Below are 28,000 nucleotides of genomic sequence, written 5' to 3'. Positions count from 1 at the left end.
ATGAAGAATTTATCAAACACCTTAGAGTTGTATGAACAGCTTGACTTCAAACACACAACGTAATTTAGAATGACGCATTTTATTTTGATTTGATTTTGGCTGGGCCGGGCGTAATACGCGAAATTATTGCTGTGATGTGAGGGCACTCTTCTCATAGCGTTACAAGGCCTGGCAATACAAGGTTCATGATAATATTTTTTGTGGACTGGATTTTGCGGCTGAGGTTGCGTAATGTAAGCTATACGACCGAGGTATCCAGACCATAAAGTTTTTATCATACACCTTATAAGTATTTGAACATCGTGACTTCAAATGTAATTTAGAATGACGCATTTTGTTTTGATTTGATTTTGGCTGGGTCGGGTGTAATTCTCGAGGGACGGACATGCAAACATTTGTCATCGCATGGCAACCATCACGGTGAAAACAAGGGCTGAAAACTCTCTGAAAACGGTACTTCAGGATGGTTGTTGAGACTCCCCTGAACAGTGTAACAAGATTACCCCCGCGTGTGTAACATATATAAATTTGATTGTTCAGGATTACTTCAAAGTTGAGTTCCTGTTGTTTTCTCGAATTTTCACCGGCTCTTTGTTCGGCGTTCCGTGTTCCTCAGCAGCGCACACAGAGCCCATAGAAATACGTAGTACAGTGGTGCGCATCTTAGCAACGTAGAACGTCCGTGACGTAGCTCCGCCCCCGAGGATACGAGAAATCATTGTTCTAGCATAATAAATCATGTGTGTTTTTTTTGCAGTCTTTACTTGGCGCTAACAAAGAGCAGAGTGTGTTGTCATCTTTAGTGTCTTGGATAAGCAGCAGTATGCCTTCGTTGATGGAAAAACCAAGTCAGGAATTCTCCTGGTTAGCGTACGCTGTGCTGTCAATTGAGTCGAGGTACGAGGAGGATTCGCAAATGAGAAACGTGGTATATCAGTTATTAAGTAGAGACAGCAAACTAACACCGGATGCTGCTTTGAAGGTAAGAAAAGGGAAAAGTCAGCGTTACTTTGTTGGTTATGATTGGCGGATGTACAATGGTGGTGCACACATCTCATGGCTGTAAGTGTCATAGTCGATATGACGTGTCTTGTAAGACATGGGTTCCGTACAATGTGTACAGTACAGTCTGAGAATAACTTAACATTTAGCTAGCTGGCTTAAAACTATCTTAGCTTGCTTTCAAAACTGTCACATATATAAATTGTGCAGCATAATCTACCTAAATATTTCTGATCTAAGTAACATAGCTAAATACTACAAAGAATATGTTGAAATTATTGATGAAAATGATACTCACTTTAAAAACTATAATTTTTCATGAGACGACAAAGCCAGCGGATAGCGTTAAAACACACCCAGACTGTAATGTATAAAATTCATGTGAAACACATGTTACTCAGCATGCGCACCACAAAAACAAAAATGTGGTTAGCTTTTGTGATTTTCAATTGTTCAATCTACACAGCGCCCTCTGTTGACAAATTGATTAAACCTCTAAAATTTATGCAACATTAAGGTAGAAGCCTAGTCATAATTTCTGACAAAATTGGTCATAAATCACATGACAATGTTTATTATTTATTAGCTAATGTTCCATGGTACAATTAAATAGCATTATTTTGTGTGTTTTACAGTTCCGGTTTTTTTAGAAACGTGTCCTAATATTTCTTGAAAATTGCTATTTTTAGAACAATTCCATAGAACACAATGCTAAAGAAAAATTGCATTTGCACTTTTTAAAACCCAGATTTTTTAAATAATTCAGAACAACAAAAAGTACTTCACCATTAACAATATATGATTTTTTCAGCCTATGTCACCAGGTTAGATTTTGAGATATTGCATAATATCTCTGCCATAGGAACCTGTGGTAAAAGTGTTATAAACGTGTCAAAATGGCGACTTTCCACTAAAATACAACCATCAATTTCTCGAAAAAAAGGCTGGTGACCCCAACTTCTTTTAAGTCAATATCCTTATATTGCCTTGGAGTACAATTTATTGCAAAATAAATAAATTCTGGTTTTTTTAATTTCTGAGTAGGCTTCTACGTTAAATATTTTATCCAAAAACAAGCATCATTATTGAAACAAAACAAAAGTTGACCAGTACATTTTTTGTTTTCAGAGGGATGCCCTTTTTACAGACTGCTTTTAATATTTTTTTGTTTACATTTATAGAAAGCTTGTTCTAAGTTGAAGCTTCCATACAGTCCAGTAGCTGGTAGACTATCTGTATATAGGTGGGCGTATCAAGCTTTAGAAACTGACATGGACCATCCATTACTACCAGCGATATGGCAACAGTTCTTTATGGTGTACTTACAAAGAATTGTGTCTGAACCAGGGTAAAGTACTTTGACCTAGTAACCAGCATGCACATTGTCATAGCAACACATCTGTGCCTACGTGTAGCAACACACCTGTAATACTTGTTTTGAATCAAGTGGTAACATTTAATGTAGCCTGTCAACTACCAAACCCCCTAACTCATCTATTAATTTTATGCAGCCTAGCAACTACCAAACCCCCTAACTCATCTATTTATATTATGCAGCCTAGCAACTACCAAACCCCCTAACTCATCTTTTGATTTTATGCAGCCTAGCAACTACCAAACCCCCTAACTCATCTTTTGATTTTATGCAGCCTAGCAACTACCAAACCCCCTAACTCATCTATTGATTTTATATAGCCTAGCAACTACCAAACCTCCTAACTCATCTATTTATATTATGCAGCCTAGCAACTACCAAACCCCCTAACTCATCTCTTGATTTTATATAGCCTAGCAACTACCAAACCCCCTAACTCGTCTATTGATTTTATGCAGCCTAGCAACTACCAAACCCCCTAACTCATCTTTTGATTTTATGCAGCCTAGCAACTACCAAACCTCCTAACTCATCTATTTATATTATGCAGCCTAGCAACTACCAAACCCTCTAACTCATCTTTTGATTTTATGCAGCCTAGCAACTACCAAACCCCCTAACTCATCTATTGATTTTATATAGCTGAGCCACTGCCAAACCCCCTAACTTATCTCTTGATTTTATGCAGCCTAGCAACTACCAAACTCCCTAACTCATCTATTGATTATATGTAGCCTAGCAACTACCAAACCCCCTAACTCATCTATTGAGTTTATCCAGCCTAGCAACTACCAAACTCCCTAACTCATCTATTGATTCTATGTAGCTGAGCCACTGCCAAACCCCCTAACTCATCTATTGATTTTATATAGCCTAGTTTTATTTTTTTATTTCAGTTTACCACAAAGAGGAAGCATCGGGTTAAGGTTCTTTGAGAGTTTAGCAAACTCTACACTCTTGAAGAGATGCAAGAAGCGACTAGTTTGCACAGCTGATTATCACCACAATGCAAGTAAAAAGGCTGGTTCTTCCTCCCATCATGCATCTACACCAGATTCTGATTCAGATACCAACTCCCAGCATGCATCTGATGGAGGTTCCACGAATGGGAGAGAGACACCTCCATTGGAGCAGTTGAAATACCAGACATCTGTTGAATACCATCAATGCTTAGTTAAGTAAGTAAGATTGTGTCTCGCTGAGATCGCAAAATTCCCATTTATTGTGCAATTATTGATCAATGTTTTATGCAAATGTTTTTATGTTCGAGTTCGTGTTTATAGTTACTTATACATGTTTCTCTGATTGCGATCTGGCCTTTAGTCGCTGAGTTATAAGCATTACAAGTTCAGAAACAAACACAAATCTTGCCAGATTGACCATTTTAAAAGTCGGGCCCATTGCGAACGTAGGAGAAGTAATTTCAACGATCACGCGCTATACACGCAAAAATACACGTCCGATCGAAAGCATGTTTCACGTGTTAGTCTTGTTAGTTGGTCTTGTACACAACGTTCATCCAGTTTTTTAATAAACAGAGTAGTCCAGCATTTTGACTGACTTCGTACACTGAGATTGTCTTGCTGTGTGTTAATAAGGGAAAGGACCTGTGCTGGGCTTTATCCGTCCACAATTGATTTTATTTAGCCCACAATACATTGCTGGCTGATATTTCATCTGTATCTCATCATGAAGTAAAAATAAACAAATCGCAATAAACACGGATGTTTAATTCAGTGAAAGTAATATGTTACATAAACAGACTTGTACATGGCTAAAAAATAGTTATGCAGTAAATGAGGATTTGTCAGACACCAGCTTCTGGCTAGCCCATGGTGAGGTTGGGAGGTTTTGTTTTTATCAAAATTGTTGATTTCATCCAATGAGTCACCATATCTGAGTGTGCGGCGGTTTAATACTGTAAATGCATTAATTATTGGCTAGTTCTTATCTTTGTTGTTTGCATTGGTAAGTAAAATTAAATCCATGTGAAAATGTAAATTAACAATAGAATTCATTGTTTCCTTTCAAAGTTCATGAACTTAAAACATGAAATGGCTCAAATCATGAAAATTAAATGTCAGTTTCACTGATAACTTTGTCAATGGACTATTGGCAAGGTTTTCATAGTTTCACTATGTTTTATATCATTAGATTGTATCAGACATTTATACTGTGGTTAGATGAACCAAGATTACATGAAGCGAGTTTGTACTTACCGGCTTTACCACCGCAATATGACGCAGATAAACTACTTAGAATATTCCACAGTCAACAGGTAGGTGTCAACTACTGTAAATTACTTTATTTTCGCTATTTTCGCTGAAGGGATAATTTAGTGAAAATAAAATCCAGCGAATATACATTTTTTTCCTATATTTTACACTTAAATCATTAAGAATCAGTAAAAATAAATTCCATACAAAACACCCAAAAGTCTTTTCAGCGAAAATTAATTCCAGCAAAAATAAATTATTTTACAGTATATAGACAATTTTACTCGTATTTCAAATATCTAGGTTTCAATTATCTCAAAGTTGTGCAGAATGTTACATATCATTCGTATCAGTGAAGGCTTTCAGTAGGCAATGTTTTAACCTTTTCAACATTAGAATTTCTCGGCCAAATATTTCTACATTTTTTTCTTATATTCTTCAATATTTCTGGAAATGAACCCTAATTTTGGAGCCAATAGACAAAATTTGAATCAATTTTCAGTTTCACTCAAAAAATTTGGCTATTTTTTGTCCCAATATTCTGAGGGAAAGTGCAGACTATAAACAAGACTATTTTGTGAATTTGTGATGAAAAGAGGGAACTGATGGTGAAAAGGTTATACCTAGAATACTGGTAACACCTGTTGATTTACTATGACACATTATTTTTTAGAACTTGTACGAAATTGACCGACTGGCAGTCATTTTGTACCTTGCAAAATTTATTTATGATAATATCTTGCTTATAAATTTGTACTCTCTGAGTTTGTTTTAACTTGATAAAGTTATATTCGCAAATAAAAAAAAATATTGAAAAAAAAAAATAAAAAAAAAAAAAAAAAAAAAAAAAAAACTTGGTAAAGTGACAGTATTGCTTCATAATAATGCAAGTGAAGTTTGCCACTATATCTAATCCAACAATAGTGACTGACATTTATTTTTTCATTTTCTTCATAAAAACAAAATATTTTACATATCTTAAGTTGAGGGCAGTATTTCTTTCTTGTTTCTGTAGGAGATATGGACTGAATTTCTGGATAAGGACAGAGTTGAGTTTGAGGTGATACAGTTAGTGAGTTCCTGGGTGAAAGAGTGCAAAGTGATACACTGCAGTGATCAAAATAGACGACATTCTCTACTCACTGATTACAGTACTCAATCAAGTAAGTTTATTTTTGTATATTTCAAGATCAAGAACTCAATAATTGCAGTTAAAAAGTTTAAATAAATCAACAATGTATGGACGAGCCCCCAGATGTCACACGCAACGTAATATTACCGTAATTGGTATAGTACAGGTGTGATGGTTCAAATACCAAAATGGCAACAGTAACAGAAAGACTTCCCTGGCGGCGATGATAAAATACGAACACGGAGCCAACAGATGAGGTTTCAACCGGTACTGGTATTATTATACTCTGCAAACATCAAGTACAATAACGCGGTAAAACTCCAAACCTCCAATAACTAGATACTTAAACTCCAATACAATTCAACGAGATCTCCGATCTGATCTCAGTGCTGAACAACTCCCCTATATATACCCACACTGTCTATAAATAGACCATTACATCAGCATACATAATGAGTCTGGAACTTACTACCAATTTCTAGAATGTTCCATTACCTTCTGTTGCCTCCTACAGTGTTCTATTACCTATTCAACCAGTTTCTAAACAAAATCTAGAATATTCCACCCAGACACAGTACGGTTCTAGAACATTCTCAGTGACACGGAAGTGGTACATAAGTCGTATGCGACAATGAAGAAGGAGACCTGCAAGTTATGATGCTCAGAAATGTTGTCAAGTGATTTGAAAGAGTATACCCTGTGACTTGTGCAATGGTACAGGGGTTCGCATGTTTGCCTTGCAGCAGTGTGTTTCTAGGTTTAATTCCCAAAGGTGATTGTTCATGCAGCAGTAAAATCCAAGTACAGTTTGCCACGCCTTCAAAACATACTGTGGAATACTTTATTTTCGCTGGAATTTATTTTCGCTGAAAAGGCTTTTTGGGCGTTTTGCTTGGAATTTATTTTCACTGATGTTTGATGAGATTAATGTATAATATAGGAAAAAATGTATATTCACCGGATTTTATTTTCACGGAATCATCCCTTCAGCGAAAATAGCGAAAATAAAGTATTCTACAGTATTAGATTTAGGAGTCTGGCTTAATACACACATGCACTTGCAACTAGTACCTAACCCCAAAATTCAGGTGAAATAGTGAATTTGATATCCAGAATTGCACATCTGGCACAAAAGTATTAAAATAAATAAATAGAGCACATCCCACTTCCACCATGTCTGAGTCTGAGTAGTACTTACAGCAAGCATTAAAATAAACTAAGCTTAAAAAATGCTATTTTCCAATATGACATATTTCTTGAAACATTGCTTGCTATGTTTGCCTTCAATCATTGAAAATTAGCATATCAAAAGTTCCACCATATTTGATTGAAGGGGGGGGGGGGGTTGAAATGAAATTGTATGTTTGTGATCAAAAAATAATTCACTATGTTCAAGTCTAGAATAATTGTAGGATTTTAAAAATCATCATTTTAGGCCAGGAAAAAAAAATTCTCTGTTTCTCGTTTCATGGAAATTTCAAAATGAATACTGAGCTAAAATGGGGGGAATTTGAGACAAGTGCGAGTACAAGTGCATTTTGGAATGCTTTAGAAGGAAAAAAACGACCGAGGCACATAGTTCAAAATGATGCACACGGAAACAAGAAATAGCGATATTTTTCTCAGCCTTAGTGTCTCAATTTGCACAAATTTGGTTTCTTTTTTAATGTGAAGCCATATATCTCTTTTGAAAATAGTTTCATTCACTCACTGTGTTTAAACCAGAGTTGTTTTACTGCATTATTTGGTTACGTGCTGTCTCTCAATTAGTTACGAAAGATGTCTTCCTGCGATGTCTTGGCAAAGACATATAGGTCTATCAACCAGACAATATATAATGCTGCGGCAGATGAATGTGGGACCCACCACGAAGAAGTTAACCGTCCACAGAGCACTATCTACAACATAATTCATAATTATCGGCAAACATGACTCGTACACAGATTTAATTTGAATATAGATGACACTACCAAAACAATATTCAGCCATATCCACAACTCTAATTTCTTTTCAACATAACGTGTAGTTTAGTGGGTAAAATAAAGTATTGGAATTTCCTTCGTTTCATTTTTACCAGCCAGCACCCTTTATGAAATTTACTGTGTCCAGGAACATTGATTTGTCGTGATTGAAAGTGCCAAAGATTGTTCCGAGTAATAATGCAATGTTGCAAGCGAACTGAGTATATATGATCACCTTCTGTATCGGTAATAAGAATTGGAAAGTGCATAAGAATCTGTGTATGGTAATTATTGAATCCCATTACCATGGTTACACAATGGTTCTTTCCTTTTTCAGTTGAATCTCGAATTCTTCACCGCTTGAAGCAGTACGAGCCATCAAAACCACCCCCGTCTATAGTACCTTTGAAATCACCAGTACCTGCGATATCTGACGACTTACTGAATAACAGTAATAGAATGGTAGCCACATTGGAAAATGATATCAGGTCATTAGTTGAATACGCAAGGTAATGTACATGTACCGACTGTAAAATACTTTATTTTAGCTGGAATTAATTTCGCTTAAAAGATTTTTTAAGTTGTTTAGTATGAAATTTATTTTCACTTTCAAGTTGAATATAAAATTTAGGGGAAAAAAATTAAATTCGCTGGATTTTATTATTTATTTTTATTCATTGAAAATAACAAGAATAAATTCTGAGCCAAAATAAAACTATTTTACAGTATTCTGTTGGGCTGAAGCATTGATGTGGCTTAAATTAGAAAAATAAAATGTGGGAATTCTCAAACAAAAGTTGTATCAAGTAAATCAATTTCGGATTGAGCTGAGCACATAGTTCAGTTTATAATTCCCAAACTAGTTCAGTGCTATATTTATTTTCAGCCAATTTAGGAAGCAACAAGGGGAAAATGAGGTAAAATTGATCTGTGATTTAGACATTTTAAAAAATTCAAACAAACATGCTATTATTACAACAAATATATCATTTAAAGCTTAGATATAGGTGAATACGGTAGTGCATATGCCGTACCAATGTATATCTAAGCTTTCAGAAGTTATATTGGTTGTTATAGTAGCATGCTTAATATTGTCTAAATCACAGATCAATTTTTAACTCATTTCCCCCCCCCCCCTTGTTGCTTGCTTAATGAGAATAATTTAGTAAAGTTGTAGGTACCGGTAATTCTTGTTTCAAAAGTATATTAGCCAAGATCTTCCTTAAATTCATTGATGCTGGTTGAGAAAGATGATCTGAGGGTTATATCATTTCATATATACCTGTCAACAAGCCTATATTCTAATAAAAACCTTATGTTGTTCATTATTGTAGGATATTCAGTGTGAGAGAAGCCAATCACATCGCAATAGATTGTAATTATATTGAGGTGTTGCCAGATTTATATTACAATAAACCAGTTGAAGTAAGTCTTAAAATGTTTTCATATTTCTGTGTAAACCTTCGATTTTTGGACCTAACATTATATCCAATATATAAAGAGTTAATTATTGTCTACTTCCTGCATGATATTGAATCAAGTTTGCTTGTTGACTGATTGAATGACTATGTGACTGCACATATATGCAATGCATTGTGGGAGATATCTAAATTTTACACTACTGAGCACGTTACTGCACATATATGCAATGCATTGTGGGAGATATCTAAATTTTACACTACTGAGCATGTTACTGCACATATATGCAATGCATTATGGGAGATAAATTCCATTTGTATATAATGGGAACTATGATCACACTGTATGTTTTTTCACAATATTAAGATTCGTTTTATAAATATGTGACTTTTTCATCCTATGTCACTAATAAAAATTTTGAGATATGAAAAAAAAAAATCTCATCACCATCCGGCCATGCTGCAGTTCACAAGTTTATAACTTACTTGTGTTGCAATTGTTGATTATTACACAGTATTGATTATAATGACGTACAAAAATAAATTTGTTAAATTGTTATGAAATGCAAGTAAAATTCAACTTAGTTACGCCTTAAGCAAACGATTTTGGTCACATTTAAATGCTTAATGCCATAAGATTACATTCATTTGTGTTCTGTATGTGTCGTTACTTAGTTTATATTTGGCCAAAAACTTCCACACTTGACTGAAATCATTTCATATTTTTAATACATATTACATCTACAGATTTATATATGAATTCAGGTAAGGTTTTAATAGTTTCGCTATGTTTTAGTTAAATTTACAGGTACCGTGTAAGAGCGCTTACAAGTTGAGTCACAAGTGTTCGGGACCGGCTTTCTTGGTTCTCAGGGTGAGTGTCTGCTGGAATAATCAAATGATATGATTTTGCAAAGGATTGTGGGATATAAAATTGAACTGTAGAGGGCAATTTTTTAATTTGATTCGGAGGGAATATGGCAGTGAACGGAAATCTAATTTTTAAAAAAAAACACTAATGCATTGCATGAAAACAAGAATGAATGAGTTTATTTCAACATAAGGCTCTATGGAAAAAATGTGAGCCCCCCCCCCCCTCCTCAAAAACGCCCTCTACAGTTCAATTTTCTATCCCACAATCCTTTACAAAATCCAATATGGAGTTAACACAATTCTTCCCTATCCTCGGGGGCGGAGCTACGTCACAAGACGTTCCACGTTGCTACGACGCGCACCACTGTACATGCATTTCTATGGGCTCTGTGCGCGCTGCTGTGGAACGCCGGTCGAGCCGGTGAAAATTCGAGAAAACAACACAAACTCAACTTTGAAGTAATCCCGAACAGCCAAATTTATATATGTTACACACGTAGAGCTAATCTTGTTACACTGTTCAGAAGAGTCTCAACAATCATCCCAAAGTACCGTTTTCAGCGAGTTTTTGGCCTTTGTTTACACCACCGCGGGTTGCCAGGCGGTGAAAATGCCCGGATGTCCGCCCCCGAGGATATGGGTCTTGTCTTTTCAAGTGCCCAACCCCAGGTGAAATTTGCAAACATGAAATGTGGTTTATGTGCCAAAACACACTGTATGTGTGGTTAGAATTTGAACAAAAATTGAGACAATGGTAACTTTAAAGCGGGGGAGTTGTCACCTGCGTATGTGTCAGATGGCCATGGCGTGTCATTGTTTACAAACAAGCATCTACCCATGAGCCTTTGCATTTTTAGCATGTTTTGTTATTGTCGCTTGGACTACACTACCGCCTATGCGCAGGTGATGACCCTCCCGCTTTAAATTGCTGGAAATATGTGTGACCTAGCATATGAATACAAGTTTAACTATTGTTATACTTTTATGAATTCTTCTTAACAGTTTCGGGAAATGACAAAGAATTCTATCACAGCCAGAAAATTGGACGCCAACAGAGAGGAGTATGAACAGGTATTACAAGAATCGATGTCACCCCCACCGATTGCTGTTTGCACAGCTGCTGTCCATATAGAAAATGCTATCACGTAAGTCATGTCCAGTGCTTGGTTTTGAAATTTGCAACTCCTGTTGTACAAATCACAAAATAGGGGCTTATGTTGTGCTAATGCCCGTCTGTCTATCTATATGTATGTCTGTCTGTATGACAATGCATAGGTATATTTTCATGCTTCAAAGACGTGTCCCTTTTTTTCAGTGCCCTTATAAAGTGCATAAGAGAGAAACCATTGGAAGAGAGAGAGAAACTGCCAGCTTTTGAATCTGGTGCCAGATTGTTTTATCAGCTCATAGCAGAAAGTGATGACGATATCAGACATTATCCACCAACCAAACAGTTCTTTTCATCTTGTTTAGAGATATTAGGACAGGTAAGGTTATTCATTCACTGTGGACTACATGGTACTGTTCTGGACTGTGTGGCACAAGTATTGTGCCAAACTATGCATCTGTGTGTGTCATTGTGCTGGACTGAGATTCAGTGCTAGACTGTGCGTAATGTGTTATGATATTTATAAACAACAATCTCTACAAATTGGAACCTTAGTGCATGATGCAATTTATGATAGATTACCACTAATTTTCCACAACTACTTCCCGCAGATCGAACATAATTATAACACAAGACAAAACTACAAATGTAATCTTTCTCTCCCCAAAGTTAAGAAAAAATGTGGACAATTTTCTAACACAATTCCGACTCATATTAGATTTATACAGTCAAGAAACATATTCAAAAAAGAATACAAAAAATATCTTTTGTATACTTAGTGAACTTGGTGTTTTCTTGTACATAAAATGTATATACATGTACATATTTTTTTTCGCTATTTCTTTGACTAGCCCTAATACTTAATTATTATGAGTATTTATTTAAGAAGCTGGAAAGGGACTAGATTAGCAGTCACATGACGGCTATTTTCCAATCCTATTCTCACTTATGTTCTTGCATTGTATTTAGTTTTTGATTGTATTATTGTATTGGTTATAATAAGGAGAATAAACTTATTTATTATTATTTATTTAATGCACTTCTGTGCGGCACTGCACTGAGCTGTGATGCAGTGCTGGACTTTGCCACAATGTGTTACAGAACTTTCCAAGTACTGCGCTAAACTTTAGCACCACTGTGCGGCACTGCACTGCACTGTGTGACACTGCATGTGCTGAATTGCATGGAACTATGCTGGAAAATTGATCACTTCCATTGTTTCTATGGAATTTTACAATAAAATAACAGGGACTATGTCATCATCTCATGACTGATTACATTCACCTTGAGTAAATACAACCCATGAGATACATGTACAGTCCTATTTCTATGGAATCTTACAATAAAATAACAGGGACTATGTCATTATCTCATGACTGATTGCATTAACCTTGAGTAAATACACCCCATGAGATACATGTACACTTGATTTTTCTATGGAATCTTACAATAAAATAACAGGGACTATGTCATCATCTCATGACTGATTACATTCACCTTGAGTAAATACACTCCATGAAAAACATGTACACACCCTATTTCTATGGAATCTTACAATAAAATAACAGGGACTATGTCATCATCTCATGACTGATTCCATTCATTATGAGTAAATACACCCCATGAGATACATGTACACACACACTTCTATGGAATCTTACAATAAAATAACAGGGACTATGTCATCATCTCATGACTAATTACATTCACCTTGAGTAAATACACTCCATGAAAAACATGTACACACCCTATTTCTATGGAATCTTACAATAAAATAACAGGGACTATGTCATCATCTCATGACTGATTCCATTCATTATGAGTAAATACACCCCATGAGATACATGTACACACACACTTCTATGGAATCTTACAATAAAATAACAGGGACTATGTCATCATCTCATGACTAATTACATTCACCTTGAGTAAATACACTCCATGAAAAACATGTACACACCCTATTTCTATGGAATCTTACAATAAAATAACAGGGACTATGTCATCATCTCATGACTGATTACATTCACCTTGAGTAAATACACTCCATGAAAAACATGTACACACCCTATTTCTATGGAATCTTACAATAAAATAACAGGGACTATGTCATCATCTCATGACTGATTCCATTCATTATGAGTAAATACACCCCATGAGATACATGTACACACACACTTCTATGGAATCTTACAATAAAATAACAGGGACTATGTCATCATCTCATGACTAATTACATTCACCTTGAGTAAATACATCCCATGAGATGCATGTACACACACACTTCTATGGAATTTTACAATAAAATAACAGGGACTATGTCATCATCTCATGACCAATACATTCGTCATGAGTAAATACACTCCATGGAAAACATGTATACACCTATTTCTATGTAATCTTGCAATAAAATAACAGGAACTATGTCATCATCTCATGACTGATAATACAAATTGTACACAACTAATGTAATTTTCTAATAAAATAACAGGGACTATGTCATCTCATGATTTGTTGTATTCTAATTTCTTTACAGGAATTCATCTTAGATACCGTCGACCAATCACAACCATTACTGTCAGCCATGTTGGATAAACCGGTTCTAGCTGGACTTCTTGCTCCAAACTTCAACCCAAACAATTGCATTGAGGAGTTTGTAGATATGTACAAACAAGTAACAAAGCTACCCCATGAGAAAAGCGATCTGGCATTCATGTTGTTAACAAAGGTGAGAATTTACATATTTTTAATTTTTTTTTTCTGTTAATGTGTGACTATATGAATGCAATTGAGCAGCAATAATCAGACACACAGGCCAAAGTAAATTCATTATTATAATCAATATTATGATTTTGATGATGTTTTTTTCTCCGATTCATTTTGGCGATCAATGGAGGCTTTCAGCAGGAGATGTGTTATTTAAAGCGCGAGAGTCGTCACCTGCGCGCGCGGGAATTGAGTCCCAAGCGACGATAACAAAACAAAGCCTCATGACGCTTGTTTGTAAACAATGTCACGCTATGGTCATCTGACGCATGCGCTTTAATAAATTTTGATAATTAAAGAATGTATTGGTAATGGGCGTTAGATGCATAATGGCTGCCAATATCACGTTGTATTCTAATTTTCCTTGTCATTGCATCTAATGTTCCAATTACCATGGTTACAGACAACATTAGATGTGTTGAGGGGGAATCTGACAAAAACAAGACACTCACTTTCAATGAGATTTCGGCTGTCAGGATTTTTTTAAACAAGGGAACAGAGGCTCAGCACCTTCATGCCATGGTCATGCACCCCCTTATCTTGGGAAGCAGATCTTCTGGCAACCATAAAATACTGATTGACCAGGGATCACATGTGGGCACACTCTTCAACTGTAACCTGTCTGATAGTAATTTTGGCCCCAAGGAAGCCATAGAATGCTCCATTTTAACTTAGAATTATCAAAAACTCCACACCCTGGTAGGGAGTACCTTATCTCCCCCACTTGGTGGCGCCCCTGAATTGCAGTGCTCCCTCTTGTAGTTTTTTTCTATAAAAACCCCTGGCAGTCATTTGCATACAAGGTCTACAGAAATTTAACTGTATTGCTGTTATATGGTTTAAAACCAACACAATATCTGTGCATTCCACCTCTACAAATAATTATATAAAAATTGTCATGGAAGATGTTGTTGCAAATTGAGTCATAGATGTTTTCATTTTCCAGTTTTGTGTAGCTAAGTAATTCAGAACTTTTTATCAAAACTTGTATCAAAGCAATGCCACATTCTGTCTGTTTGCTTCAAAACTTTTTTATCAAAAATTGTTTCAAACCAATGCCACATTCTGTCTGTCTGCTTCAAAACTTTTATCAAAAATTGTTTCAAACCAATGCCACATTCTGTCTGTTTGCTTCAAAACTTTTTTATCAAAAATTGTTTCAAACCAATGCCACATTCTGTCTGTTTGCTTCAAAACTTTTTTATCAAAAATTGTTTCAAACCAATGCCACATTCTGTCTGTTTGCTTCAAAACTTTTTTATCAAAAATTGTTTCAAACCAATGCCACATTCTGTCTGTCTGCTTCAAAACTTTTATCAAATTTTTTTTCAAACCAATGCCACATTCTGTCTGTTTGCTTCAAAACTTTTTTATCAAAAATTGTTTCAAACCAATGCCACATTCTGTCTGTCTGCTTCAAAACTTTTATCAAATTTTTTTTCAAACCAATGCCACTTTCTGTCTGTCTGCTTCAAATTTTTTTCATTTTCCAGTTTTGTGTAGCTAAGTATTTCAAAACTTTTTTATCATAAATTGTTTCAAAGCAATGCCACGTTCTGTCTGTCTGCTTCCAAATCTTTTCATTTTCCAGTTTTGTGTAGCTAAGTAATTCAGAACTTTTTATCAAAACTTGTATCAAAGCAATGCCACATTCTGTCTGTCTGCTTCAAAAATTTTTCATTTTCTAGTTTTGTGTAGCTATGTAATTCAAAACTTTTTATCAAAAATTTTTTCAAAGCAATGCCACATTCTGTCTGTCTCTTCCAAATCTTTTTGCAATTTGCATGGAAAGAATACATGTAATTGCAAAAATAGTTAAATAGAAACATTTTATTCAAAACTTTTTATTAAAACTTGTAGTTAAGCAATGTCTGTCTGCTTCCAAATTAATATTTAAATTACAGAAAATAATAAAAAATCTGAAAAAGTAGAAGTATAAAGAAAAACATAACTTTTTTTATTTTTTGCAGTTTGATGTAGCTAGGTGGTTGAAAGAATACAAGCCTATCCTGTCGCTACGGTCACAGCTGACTGATATCATTGGACTAGCTCTCTGTCTGTGTGGCCAGGAACCTGAATTACAAATACAAATGTTATTTGAAATGTACAGAAGTCACCTTAAGTTACTGTTAATGAATCAGTTTCCAGATCACTATGGTGATGTGCTCAGACTGCTTCTATTAGGTGAGTTTCATTATATCTACTTTCTGCAGTAATATTGTACTGCCATGTATCTGATGAGGAATTCTTCTACTGCCTAGCAACATTGCTAGTAATATCACATTGTGTATTCTAGAACCTATGCAAAGCATAGATTTACAATTCCACTAATGCCTGGGTACAATGCTAGTACTGTAAATAGGTTAATTATTCACTGGGTTTTATTTTCGCTCATTCCGCTGACTGGGAAATGCGCTAAATTAAACTAAATGTGAAATTAAGCATAGAACACATTGTCTAAATGGCAAAGCCGTGAATTTAAAACCCATTGAATATTCCTGAAATGCTAAATCAGTGAAATTTTATCTCAGTGAAAATTAACCATTTTACAGTAATATCTCATTGTTTATTCTATAATCTAGGCAGTGTTCCACTCACTATACACTGCTCCACTAATGCCTAGCTACAATGCTAGTAATATCTCATTGTATATTCTAGAATCTATGCAGTGTTCCACTCACTATACACTGCTCCACTAATGCCTAGCTACAATGCTAGTAATATCTCATTGTATATTCTAGAATCTATGCAGTGTTCCACTCACTATACACTGCTCCACTAATGCCTAGCTACAATGCTAGTAATATCTCATTGTATATTCTAGAATCTATGCAGTGTTCCACTCACTATACACTGCTCCACTAATGCCTAGCTACAATGCTAGTAATATCTCATTGTATATTCTAGAATCTATGCAGTGTTCCACTAACTATACACTGCTCCACTAATGCCTAGCTACAATGCTAGTAATATCTCATTGTATAATCTAGAATCTATGCAGTGTTCCACTCACTATACACTGCTCCACTAATGCCTAGCTACAATGCTAGTAATATCTCATTGTATATTCTAGAATCTATGCAGTGTTCCACTAACTATACACTGCTCCACTAATGCCTAGCTACAATGCTAGTAATATCTCATTGTATATTCTAGAATCTATGCAGTGTTCCACTCACTATACACTGCTCCACTAATGCCTAGCTACAATGCTAGTAATATCTCATTGTATATTCTAGAATCTATGCAGTGTTCCACTCACTATACACTGCTCCACTAATGCCTAGCTACAATGCTAGTAATATCACATTGTGTATTCTAGAATCTATGCAGTGTTCCACTAACTATACACTGCTCCACTAATGCCTAGCTACAATGCTAGTAATATCACATTGTGTATTCTAGAATCTATGCAGTGTACAACTCGCTATACACTATTTCTCTATTGCCTAGATACAATGCTAGTAATATCTCTGTGTATTCAAGAATCTATGCAGTGTATATATTATTCTACTAATGCCTAAGTACAATGTAATTTACTCATTGTTGACAACTTTTGACTACTATGGCCTAGTGTCAATGCTCATTGTTGTCTGATTTTAATTATTGGCCCACCTAGTAGTGACTTTGATAATATCTCATTGCAGTCCGATTTTGACCACTATGCACCACATTTGTTTAATTACTTAAGAAATCTCAAAATTTATAGGTTATTATTTTAGCATTTGCTTCAAAACTGATATTTTACACCTCAATATTTTAAATGTCCCTTGCTTGCTGCCTTACCAGACCCCATGATGTTCAGTGTGTTCATCTCCCCCTGCAACATTTCCACAAGGCAAGGCTACAATGGTTTCCCTATGTTTTAAACAATTTTCTCGTTTTTCAGGATCTGAGAAAGGAACTATGAGTTGTGATTGTTGGACAGACTTCTTAGAATCCTTGGGTTGTACGTATAACAGACAGGAAGGTGCTGATAGTGACCAACAAAGACTACAATCACTGCTACACACACAGTCGCTGCTTACAAGAGAGCAGGTAATGTCACCACATCCTCGCGTAATAATATGACAGAACCCCACACCCTCCCCGTGGCTTTCGTTGCGTATGGAAGTTATTTTCACGAGTGATGCGGTGTATCCTGCGGCTGTACTTTCACGAGCGAAGCGAGTGAAAGTACAGCAGAATACACCGCATCTCGAGTGAAAATAACCTCCATACGCAACGAAAGCCACGGGGAGGGTGTGGGGTTCTGTTATTATTACATATGTTCCATACTTGATTATTTTGTATTAAAGAAAGAACGTGCAAACCGGGATGGAATTTAGGTCGGGGAACCCCATTGCCCATTAATATGTTCCAATATAAGTGTTACGCCCTAGCAGCGCGTGTCAGTGTAGAACGCGCCCGGAGAACGCGTGTCACTGTTTGTTTGAAATTAAAATAATCAGACGTCTAATCTGAGTCACCGTCCGAATAAATAACTCGTTGACGTTTTAATAGTTGGGACCACAGCAGAACCAGAACTTGAACTGGACAACTATGATACACAGTTTATGTTGAAGTTAAAAGTTCCGCCACAGAATTGTGCATTGGCAAACATGCCGTGCAACTGCGGTACTCCACTGACTGGATGACTTTCGTCGACAGTGGTTGTCGCTGAGCTGCACGCTACAACTTCGTGTGTGATGTTGCTTGCTGGTCGTGGATTGACTGAGTCTTGATTACCGGTTAAAATGTTGCTCTTTTGGCGTTGGTATTTTTTATTTGGAACTGAGTAACGCTGCAACGCCGCCAGCAGAAACCTGGTATCTCGATGCTGATGGTTGCGGCTGCATAGTAATCGCTGATTTTACTGCTGGTGGATCTTCTGAGAGCCCTTCAAGGTTTATAAAACTCAGTTTCCAGGTGGTCAACATACAATAAGTTCTCCCAATCATAGTATTCGATGTGATGTATACCTGACATGCCAAAAATGTTGTTGAACGATTTGAACTGGATAAAAATAGCAGACAAAAATGTGTTTACAAAATAAAAATAGTTCGGTAGCCAATGAAAATACCATGTTCATTTGCATATCGACCGTAAAAAGACCGAAAACATTATTGCATGGGTGATATGCAAATTAGTTTGGGCCAAAATAAGTGACTGCCTAAAAGTACCATTACTGTTGTTCAAATTTCATGTCACTCGGCAAGTATATTCATGTACCCCAAGGGGAAAATATCATACTTCTAAATATTGTTTATTTCGAAAAACTACTTCTGAAGGGACTACTTTGTTTGCTCTCAGACCTCATTTGCATATGGGTTGTGGAAATACCGATTTTGATTTCAGGGACGAATCAAAATAAACTGCAGTACATATGTAATAATTTAATTTAATTTCAGATTAATAAATTAATCACTAGTAGTCAATTTGTAATAGTCAGTGGCCTGCTCGAGAATTTGTTAAATTACATGCTTGAATTTTTTTGCCTGCCACTGTCTCACTCAGTATTGTAAGAATGATTAGGTCACTATTAAAGTTAGGGTTCAACCATTTGAAATATGGGGGGTGGAAGAATGTGACCAGTGCAATTTTTTTTCCTGGCATGAATTTTTTTTTTCTCTCTGTGTTCAGCTCACAATTTTTTTTAAACAAATTTGCCAACCACCCCACCCCACCCCCATGATTAAAATTGGTTGACTCCTTACAGAGTATTCAAGGTTCTGTCTGTAGGGAATACATTATTCACATTTATCCATGAAAGTGCATTTTGAGCATAAAATTTAAAATTGATATTGGGAATTTAATATTTATTGATATTCCTCATTTTGCTTTACAGATAAAGGAGACAATTGAATGGTTGACAAATTATTTCAAAAAACTACGAGTGTCCACGGCAGAGCTTGCCAGGTTTGGATTATATTCAAAATGGCGGCCGTATATCAAACCGCTGTCAAACTTTTTTGGGTTTTTATCACAGACGTATATTGTAAAGGAGGCTGAGAGAGTGATCTCAGTTGGAATGGGCATTGAACAAGGTGAGTTGCTTTACCTACTGCCCTCTAATGGTGAGGAGCTTTAGTTAATGACAGATAATTCTTTGTGTTGTTTTTCGCTAGTTTATGGCGTCCCTTGTGAATGACAATAGGACGCAGGTAACTAGTAATCGCCATATTGTTCCACTGGTTCGGGATTCCAACTCAAAGTCACATGACTAAATGACATAATTTGAAAACATGCCAATTTTGTTTTCTGTAAACTACTCTGTATTACTGCAATAACACCATGTCCATTTAGTCTATCTACTTAGACCTCATATTTGAGATCGTTCTGGCAATTGTTGCTGTTCGTGCAATGTCTGGTAACCAAGGGAAATAGAACAACTCTTGTGGCTTGGTGTGCCATGACACTTGAAGCGGGAACTACCGTTAAAATCCTATTATAAACCGCGGTTTATATTACAATGTATCAAATAAAAAATTTGGATCAACGGCTCAAATTCGGGGTGCGGTTTCTATTACGTACATATTGCAATCACTAAATGGGCGTGGTCATTTTTTCCCACATCACTTGCACAAAACAAACAATACACCGTACATCTTTTGAATATAAGGGTAACTCCAATTTAGAAGTCAGGGAAGAGTGATAAGCGTCACGTCACAAAAAGACTGTTCACATGAAAAAAAAATACTCAGTATTTTTAGTGTAATATGCATTTATTTTTGTAATTTTCTTCGTAATGGAAAGTATATTCTGACAGGAGTTTCAAATAAAAACAAGCACTAAAAAAGTACGGTACCGTAGGTACGGTAACACAATCCGGCCATGCTTCGGCTCACAAGTGAATAACTTACTTGTTTTCGAAGTGTTGAAATTGTTGATTATTACTCAGTAGTGATTATAATAACGCACGAAAAATAAATTCGTTGAATTGTTATCAAATGCAAGTAAAATTCAACTTAGTTTCACCGTAAGCGAATTATTTCGGTCACATGTAAACGATCGATGCAATAAGACATCCGCCATGTAGTTTGAATGCACACGAGACGTTACTTGACCAAATAGGTCAAGTCGCTAATTAACCAATCAAAATGCTGGATGGTGCCCACATGATCAAATTACCTTGGTTCATTTAAATATGTTAATGAAAGGTCACCGACTTCATGGTGAACGAAACCCGGAAGAGATTTACCGATAATGTCGTGCGATTTTTTGGCTTTGATTTCCATGGAAAAACGACATGACTTTTTTTTAAATTAAGAAATTAGTTGTTTTTGAAAGATAAACTGAGCATTGAAAAAAGCATTTAACAGTTTTTCGATGATAACAGCTCATTGTCGAAAACTTGCGACACGTGGACATATTCATAAGGAGTATTGACAAAAGTTGTCACAAGACAAAAGCAGTTTCACTGCGTGTTTGACATCCTAACACGACTGAACAATAAATAGGTATGAATATTTTTAGGCATGTTGTCGAAACAAAGAATAGGATTAGGAACAATGCCGTTTTGGAACAGCTGGTTGAAACAAAGTCAGTCACGGTCTTGTTGAATTGGGGGTGCGGTTAGTAATAGGTACTTTTCATGTTTTCAATTTTTGTTGAAAACTCTTTAACACTGAAGCCGAAATCGGGGGTGCGGTTACTATTAGGTATGTGGTTTATAATAGGATTTTAACGGTAGCCAATGTGTTGCTTATGAATACATTGCCCTCTAGTGATGATTTATGCTGAATTGTGGGATTTCATGTAGCGAAAAAATAGGAATGTGAAAATGCAGATCTTCAGTGATGTGAGACCTATAGACTGCCCACTTGTCTGGAGGATCATCAGATAATGGCGAATTATGCTTTGTGTCACCCTCTAGTGGTCTAGTGATGAGTTTTGTTAAATTTTGGGATTTCATTTTGAAAACTGCCAATCTTACAGCAATGTGAAACCCACTGACGTATTTATTCTGGTTTCAGTTGTTGAACAGTTATGGAAACTGATAAGCGATCTGTTTACACCTTGGATTGTTACCATGGAAACACTGGCAGCAACTGGTCGTCAGTTAGTGGCCCCTTGGATTGAGAGTGACAGCTCATCAGCAATTGATATGGTGGCGCTGTTTACTGAGTCGATACAGTGTCTTCAAGTACAGTTCCAAGGTAATTATGACACTATATTGACCTGTACTAAGGTCAATATCAAGAATAATTTTTTTTGAGTTGATACAGTGTCTTCAAGTACAGTTCCAAGGTAATTATCACACAATATTGGCTTCTACTAAGGTCAACCAAAATCCAGAATTTTTTTTTGAGTTGATTCATTTTCTTAAATTACAGTTCGAAGGTAATTATCACACAATATTGGCCTCTACTAAGGTCAATATCAAAAATTATTTTTTTTGAGTTGATTCATTTTCTTAAATTACCGTTCCAAGGTAATTATCACACTATATTGACCTCTACTAAGGTCAATATCAAAAATTATTTTTTGAGTCAATTCAATGTCTTCAAGTACAGTTCCAAGGTAATTATCACACAATATTGACCTCTACTAAGGTCAATATCAAGAATTATTTTTTTTGAGTTGATTCAGTGTCTTAAATTACTGTTCCAAGGTAATTATCACACAATATTGGCCTCTACTAAGGTCAATATCGTGAATTTTTTTTTGAGTTGATTCATTTTCTTAAATTACAGTTCCAAGGTAATTATCACACAATATTGACCTCTACTAAGGTCAATATCAAAAATTATATTTTTTAGTCGACTCAGTGCCATCAAGTACAGTTCAAAAGTAATTATTTATTTATTTGTTTGTTTATTTATCTGTTTTTGATTTACAGATGTTCTTCCGCACTATAGCCATGATGCACTAAGTCTGTTCTGGCCTTACTATGTCAATGTGTTATCTCACAAGGGTATAGTAGAACACGTACTACGTGTATGCCATGCCAGGTTTGTGGCTTTACCCTGGAATAGTTTCTATCCAAGACTGGATGCTGTGGAACTCATGTTGAAGGTAATTAGCATATGAACTTGGTGATTGGTTAGTTTGAATACCAACTTGTCTGTGAATGGTCAGTTTTAGATCACCTATCTTTCTGATTGGTTAGTTTCAAATTACCTATACCTGTGATGCAATCAGTTTCAAAAGGTGTGCTTATTGATTGGTTGGTTTTATGTCTCTGATCTATGTGATTGGTCAATTATAAATCTCTGATCTCTGTGATTGGTCAGTTTCTGAACACCTGGCCTTATGATTGGTAGGTTCTAAAGCTGTCCTTTACTTGTTTTTTTTCACTAGGCATTTTCTACTCTATTTCTTCAGTTATTGTCACTAGCCTCTAATTAGTCAGTTTCATGTCATTCATTACAGAGTCAGATTCATTTCATTCATCTTGCCTTTGTGATTGGCCAGTCTCTAGTAACCTTTTAATGTGATTGGCCAGTCTCTAGTAACCTTTTAATGTGATTGGCTAATACACAAATCATACACAATTATGATTGGATATTGAAGAATAAGAAATGTGCATGTCTATGGTTGATTTGAATAAATGCTGTGACTGCTGATAGTCCACCCACTTACAATAAAAATTCTAAAAAATTAAAATAATAAATAATAAAAACGATAAAAATTCACGATAAAATATTTATCAGTCAAACTATATATTTTCTTATAGCTTCAAGATGGAAGTCCTACAAGTTGTTTTATCTTCCTGGGTAGTATGTTTTCTCAGATGAATTGGGTTGAAATCACTCAGCATTACATGAGGAACGTATCGCCTGATATAGCGACCAAATTACACGTCTGTTTGTTGCTTTTACTCATCATGTTTTCAAGAGAAAAGACGATCATTACGACTGTAAGTATATAATGTGCTATCTAGTTATGGGTAATGTAGTTGGTGATGTATCCAGACCTACGAGCGATATATTTGGAATAGGTGATTTTCCGTTCAACTGCGAGATCTCGCGAGTTGCATGAAAGACGTGCATCAAACGTCTGCCACAAAAAATGAACGATTAGATTTTGAACTTGAATTTCTTTATTTCGTAGCTCACATCGACCGGCCGATCTTCGACAGAGGAATATTGCTTTTGAATACCCTCACTTAATCGAAATTGTCTATCATCAAATGTGTACAGCACATTATTAAGCATGGAAATGCCCCCAATATATTTTCGCGTTTGTTGAATCCCACACGATGTTTGACACCACCATGATGCTATGACCTTTGTTTGTCCTGTTTTTACGTTCGATTTCACGCATAACGCGTGATTCTTGCAGTGAACGGAAAATGGTCTATTCATACAATATCACATTGAAACAGTACAGTCATGCAAAACTTATTCAAAATTTCTTTTATTTAGAGTAAATTGCACCACCAACGATGAACGTGTTCCCGATTATTAATGTTACACACAAACGCTTTCCTTCGTTTACATTAGACACTGAAAATCCCATCAAACTTTAGTTGTTAAACTTGAGTCGTTGACGGTATGTGTCATCCATGAACTTTGTAAGAGCCTGCAGTGTTACAAACATATTAATTAAGCCCAGGAAAAAAAATTCTCTGTTTCTCGTTTCATAGAAATTTTAAAATGAGGCGACGAGGTGATTTTTTTTTTTTTTTTGAATACTGAGCTAAAACAGGGGAAATTTTAGACAAGTGTGAGTACAAGCGCATTTTGGAATGCTTTCGAAGGAAAAAATGCCCGAGGCGCATAGTTCAAAATGATGCGCGCGAAAACGAGAAACAGAGATATTTTTTTCTCAGCAAGATATCACAAATCATCCATATGTCTTTTGTCATAATTATGTCACCTTTGATCGAATGCATGTTTTCCAGGCGTACCCAAAAAATCTAAACGATATCAAATACACAGTCTCTGTGAATAAATGGACTCCTCTGATGAGGATGGAAGAACTGTAGTATAGTCACTGCTACAAAATGTGCAGACTGAATAAATTCACAAAAATCACAAAATAAAAACATTTTACATTATTTCCAAGTTTTTCGTAAATCATGTATGGTATTTCTACAGAACACGGCTATGCAGGCATTAATCAAGAAATCAGAATCCTTCCAATGGGCGTACATAGACAGTTCGTCATATGAGAACGTCGTACAGTGGTTACTCAGTAATACGGATCCAGATACGATACTATCACAAAGACGATGTATGGAAGATAAAGGTCTGAGGTAAGATAATATATGGAAAACTTACGATGACCAATCAAATATCAATAGAATGCTAGCAGCTAATCAAACTTACAAATTATGACGATCATATTTCAACCATATGATTTAATTTTTTACAATTATGTATACTAGTTTATTTTCACTGACACTATTTTAATTTTCGAGCAATTTCACTGGGATTTAATTTCACAAACTTGTCTGCATGGGAAACAGTAAAATTGTTATTCTACATGTTTATAAGTGAATTTAATTTAATTTTAGTTATCGACTAAAATAGTGAAATTAAAAATCAGCGATTAATTAATGCATTTACAGTATCAACTGATCACATTTTCACTAAAGGCCAACAAATTAAATTTTTGTCAATGACCTACTAATCAAATTTCCGTCACTGACCTTCTAATCAAATTTCCTTCAATGACTTACTAATCAATTTTCATCAATGATCTACTAATCAAACTTTCACCAATGACCTTCTAATCAAATTTCCGTCAATGACCTACTGGTCAAACTTCCTTCAATGACTTACTAATCAATTTTCATCAATGATCTACTAATCAAACTTTCGCCAATGACCTACTAATCAAATTTCCGTCAATGACATACTACCGGTAATCAAATTTCCGCCAATGACCGACTAATCAAATGTTCGCCAATGACCTGCTAGTCAAACTTCCATCAATGACCTACTAATCAAACTTCCGCCAATGACCTACTAATCAAACTACTGTCAATGACCTACTAATCAAATTTTCCATCAGTGACCTACTAATCAAACTTCCATCAATGGCCTACTAATCAAACTTCCATCAATGACCTACTTATCAAACTTCCGTCAATGACCTACTAATCAAATTTCCATCAGTGAACTACTAATCAAATTTTCATCAATGATCTATTAATCAAATGTCCGTCAATGACCTGGTCGAACTTCCATCAATGACCCACTAATCAAATTTCAGTCAATGACCTACTAATCTAATTTCTGCCAATGACCCACTAATCAAACTTCCGTCAATGGCCTACTAAATCAAACTTCCATCAATGACCTACTAATCAAACTTCCATCAATGACCTACTAATCAAACTTCCATCAATGACCTACTAATCAAACTTCCATCAATGACCTACTAATCAAACTTCCATCAATGTCTTACTAATCAAACTTCCATCAATGACCTACTAATCAAACTTCCATCAATGTCTTACTAATCAAATTTTCATCAATGACCTATTAATCAAATGTCTGTCAATGACCTGGTCGAACCTCCATCAATGACCCACTAATCAAATTTCTGCCAATGACCTACTAATCTAATTTCTGTCAATGACCTACTAATCAAACTTCTGTCAATGACCTACTAATCAAACTTCCATCAATGACCTACTAATCAAACTTCCATCAATGACCTACTAATCAAACTCCCATCAATGTCCTACTAATCAAACTTACGTCAATGAACTACTAATCAAATTTCCATCAGTGACCTACTAATCAAATTTTCACTAATGACCTATTAATCAAATGTCCGTCAATGACCTGGTCGAACTTCCATCAATGACCCACTAATCAAACTTCCATCAATGTCCTACTAATCAAACTTCCATCAATGACTTACTAATCAAACTTCCGTCAGTGATTTACTAATCAATGACCTTCCATTTCGATTTTCACTAGTGAGCTACCTATCATATTTGCATTAACCTGCTATTTGAATTCCACCAACATCCTACAAATTGTGCATGCAAATTCTCCAAATGGTTTACTAATCAAATTTTCTCCAACTGTTAGCCTAGCACTTACATTTTTCTGTTTTTTATCACAGACTTGTATATTGTAAACAACAGGCCTGGCAATCAATTTTTCTACCAAATTCCCACCAGCAACTTATCATTAAAATATTCAAATCCTTACAAAAATACCTAATAATGGAATCTTTATCCAGTTGAATTTCTGTCTTGTATTAATTCTTACTAATCGTGCACATTTCAGCCAAGTATACTGATGCGCATGGATTTTATGTGATGCAACATGTATTCTATCATGCAATGTGCTACTTCAATGTTGTACAATTCATTCCCAGTGTGCCTTCCAAGCTGATATGATGCGCCACTGATGTGCAGTGATTTGCTGTGATGCAACATTTATTCTATCTACAGAGCTGGTAGTTTCATGCATACCTGATGTAATGCAGTCTCCTACTTTTCCCAGTAGCTCATTTAATGTTGTACAACTCATCCCCAGTGTGCCCTCTTAGCTGATATGATGCGCCACTGATGTGTAGTGATTTGCTGTGATGCAACATTTATTCTATCTACAGAGCTAGTAGTTTCATGCATACCTGATGTAATGCAGTCTCCTACTTTTCCCAGTAGCTCATTTAATGTTGTACAACTCATCCCCAGTGTGCCCTCTAAGCTGATATGATGCGCCACAATTTGCTGTGATGCAACTAGTTGTGATTATTCACTGATGCAAGAGAAAATCATATATGGATACAATCATCTTGAAAAACATCTTACAATAGTTATGGAATTTGTAATTTGGTAAAATGAAATAAACAAAATAAGTGTAAAAACTAAGAAAATTAGGGGTCACAACATTTTTGTTTGTTCCTCAAGTCACTCGTATTTTTTTTTTTTTTTGAAGACTGACCTCCCAAACAGTCAACAAGCTGACTCAACTTGATTTTGGGGATTCAATTTTGACTCAATATTCCCACAAGAGGGCACACTGCTCATTGCACTGTTGTTTTGATATTGAATAAAGAAATACAACTTCAAAATTGCATTTGGTTTGAATAGCCTTATTGCCAATGTCTTCACTTCATGTTAAATGCACTTGATGTTAACAGTACACTGCTATGCACCGTAGTTGCTTCTCTTCATCCATCTAGCAATATCTGTAATTTTATTGTTTTATTTGTCAAATTAGTAAAATGTTAATTAGTGTCTGACTCTGTATTT

General features: G+C 35.6%; 1 protein-coding gene across 1 annotated transcript in view; it reads left to right on the top strand.

Moving 5' to 3' along the window:
- LOC102806592 (ectopic P granules protein 5 homolog) overlaps positions 1-28,000 on the top strand; it is a 74,607-nt gene that overhangs the window by 33,357 nt on the left and 13,250 nt on the right. Inside the window, exons 20-37 of the mRNA XM_085494537.1 lie at positions 758-982; positions 2,184-2,350; positions 3,274-3,555; positions 4,532-4,655; positions 5,609-5,756; positions 8,024-8,195; positions 9,021-9,111; positions 9,901-9,978; positions 10,980-11,122; positions 11,293-11,464; positions 13,622-13,813; positions 15,822-16,035; positions 17,741-17,889; positions 19,679-19,877; positions 21,807-21,989; positions 22,673-22,848; positions 23,510-23,692; positions 24,876-25,033. Coding sequence (XP_085350663.1) covers positions 758-982; positions 2,184-2,350; positions 3,274-3,555; positions 4,532-4,655; positions 5,609-5,756; positions 8,024-8,195; positions 9,021-9,111; positions 9,901-9,978; positions 10,980-11,122; positions 11,293-11,464; positions 13,622-13,813; positions 15,822-16,035; positions 17,741-17,889; positions 19,679-19,877; positions 21,807-21,989; positions 22,673-22,848; positions 23,510-23,692; positions 24,876-25,033 — 3,056 coding nt within the window. The remainder of the gene's footprint in view (positions 1-757; positions 983-2,183; positions 2,351-3,273; positions 3,556-4,531; positions 4,656-5,608; positions 5,757-8,023; positions 8,196-9,020; positions 9,112-9,900; positions 9,979-10,979; positions 11,123-11,292; positions 11,465-13,621; positions 13,814-15,821; positions 16,036-17,740; positions 17,890-19,678; positions 19,878-21,806; positions 21,990-22,672; positions 22,849-23,509; positions 23,693-24,875; positions 25,034-28,000) is intronic.

This window comes from Saccoglossus kowalevskii, chromosome 20 (assembly GCF_978046115.1).
Source record: "Saccoglossus kowalevskii chromosome 20, keSacKowa6.1, whole genome shotgun sequence".
Classification (NCBI taxonomy): domain Eukaryota; kingdom Metazoa; phylum Hemichordata; class Enteropneusta; family Harrimaniidae; genus Saccoglossus; species Saccoglossus kowalevskii.
The sequence above is the reverse complement of the archived record's forward strand: the minus strand, read 5'-3'. Positions and strand labels throughout refer to the sequence as shown.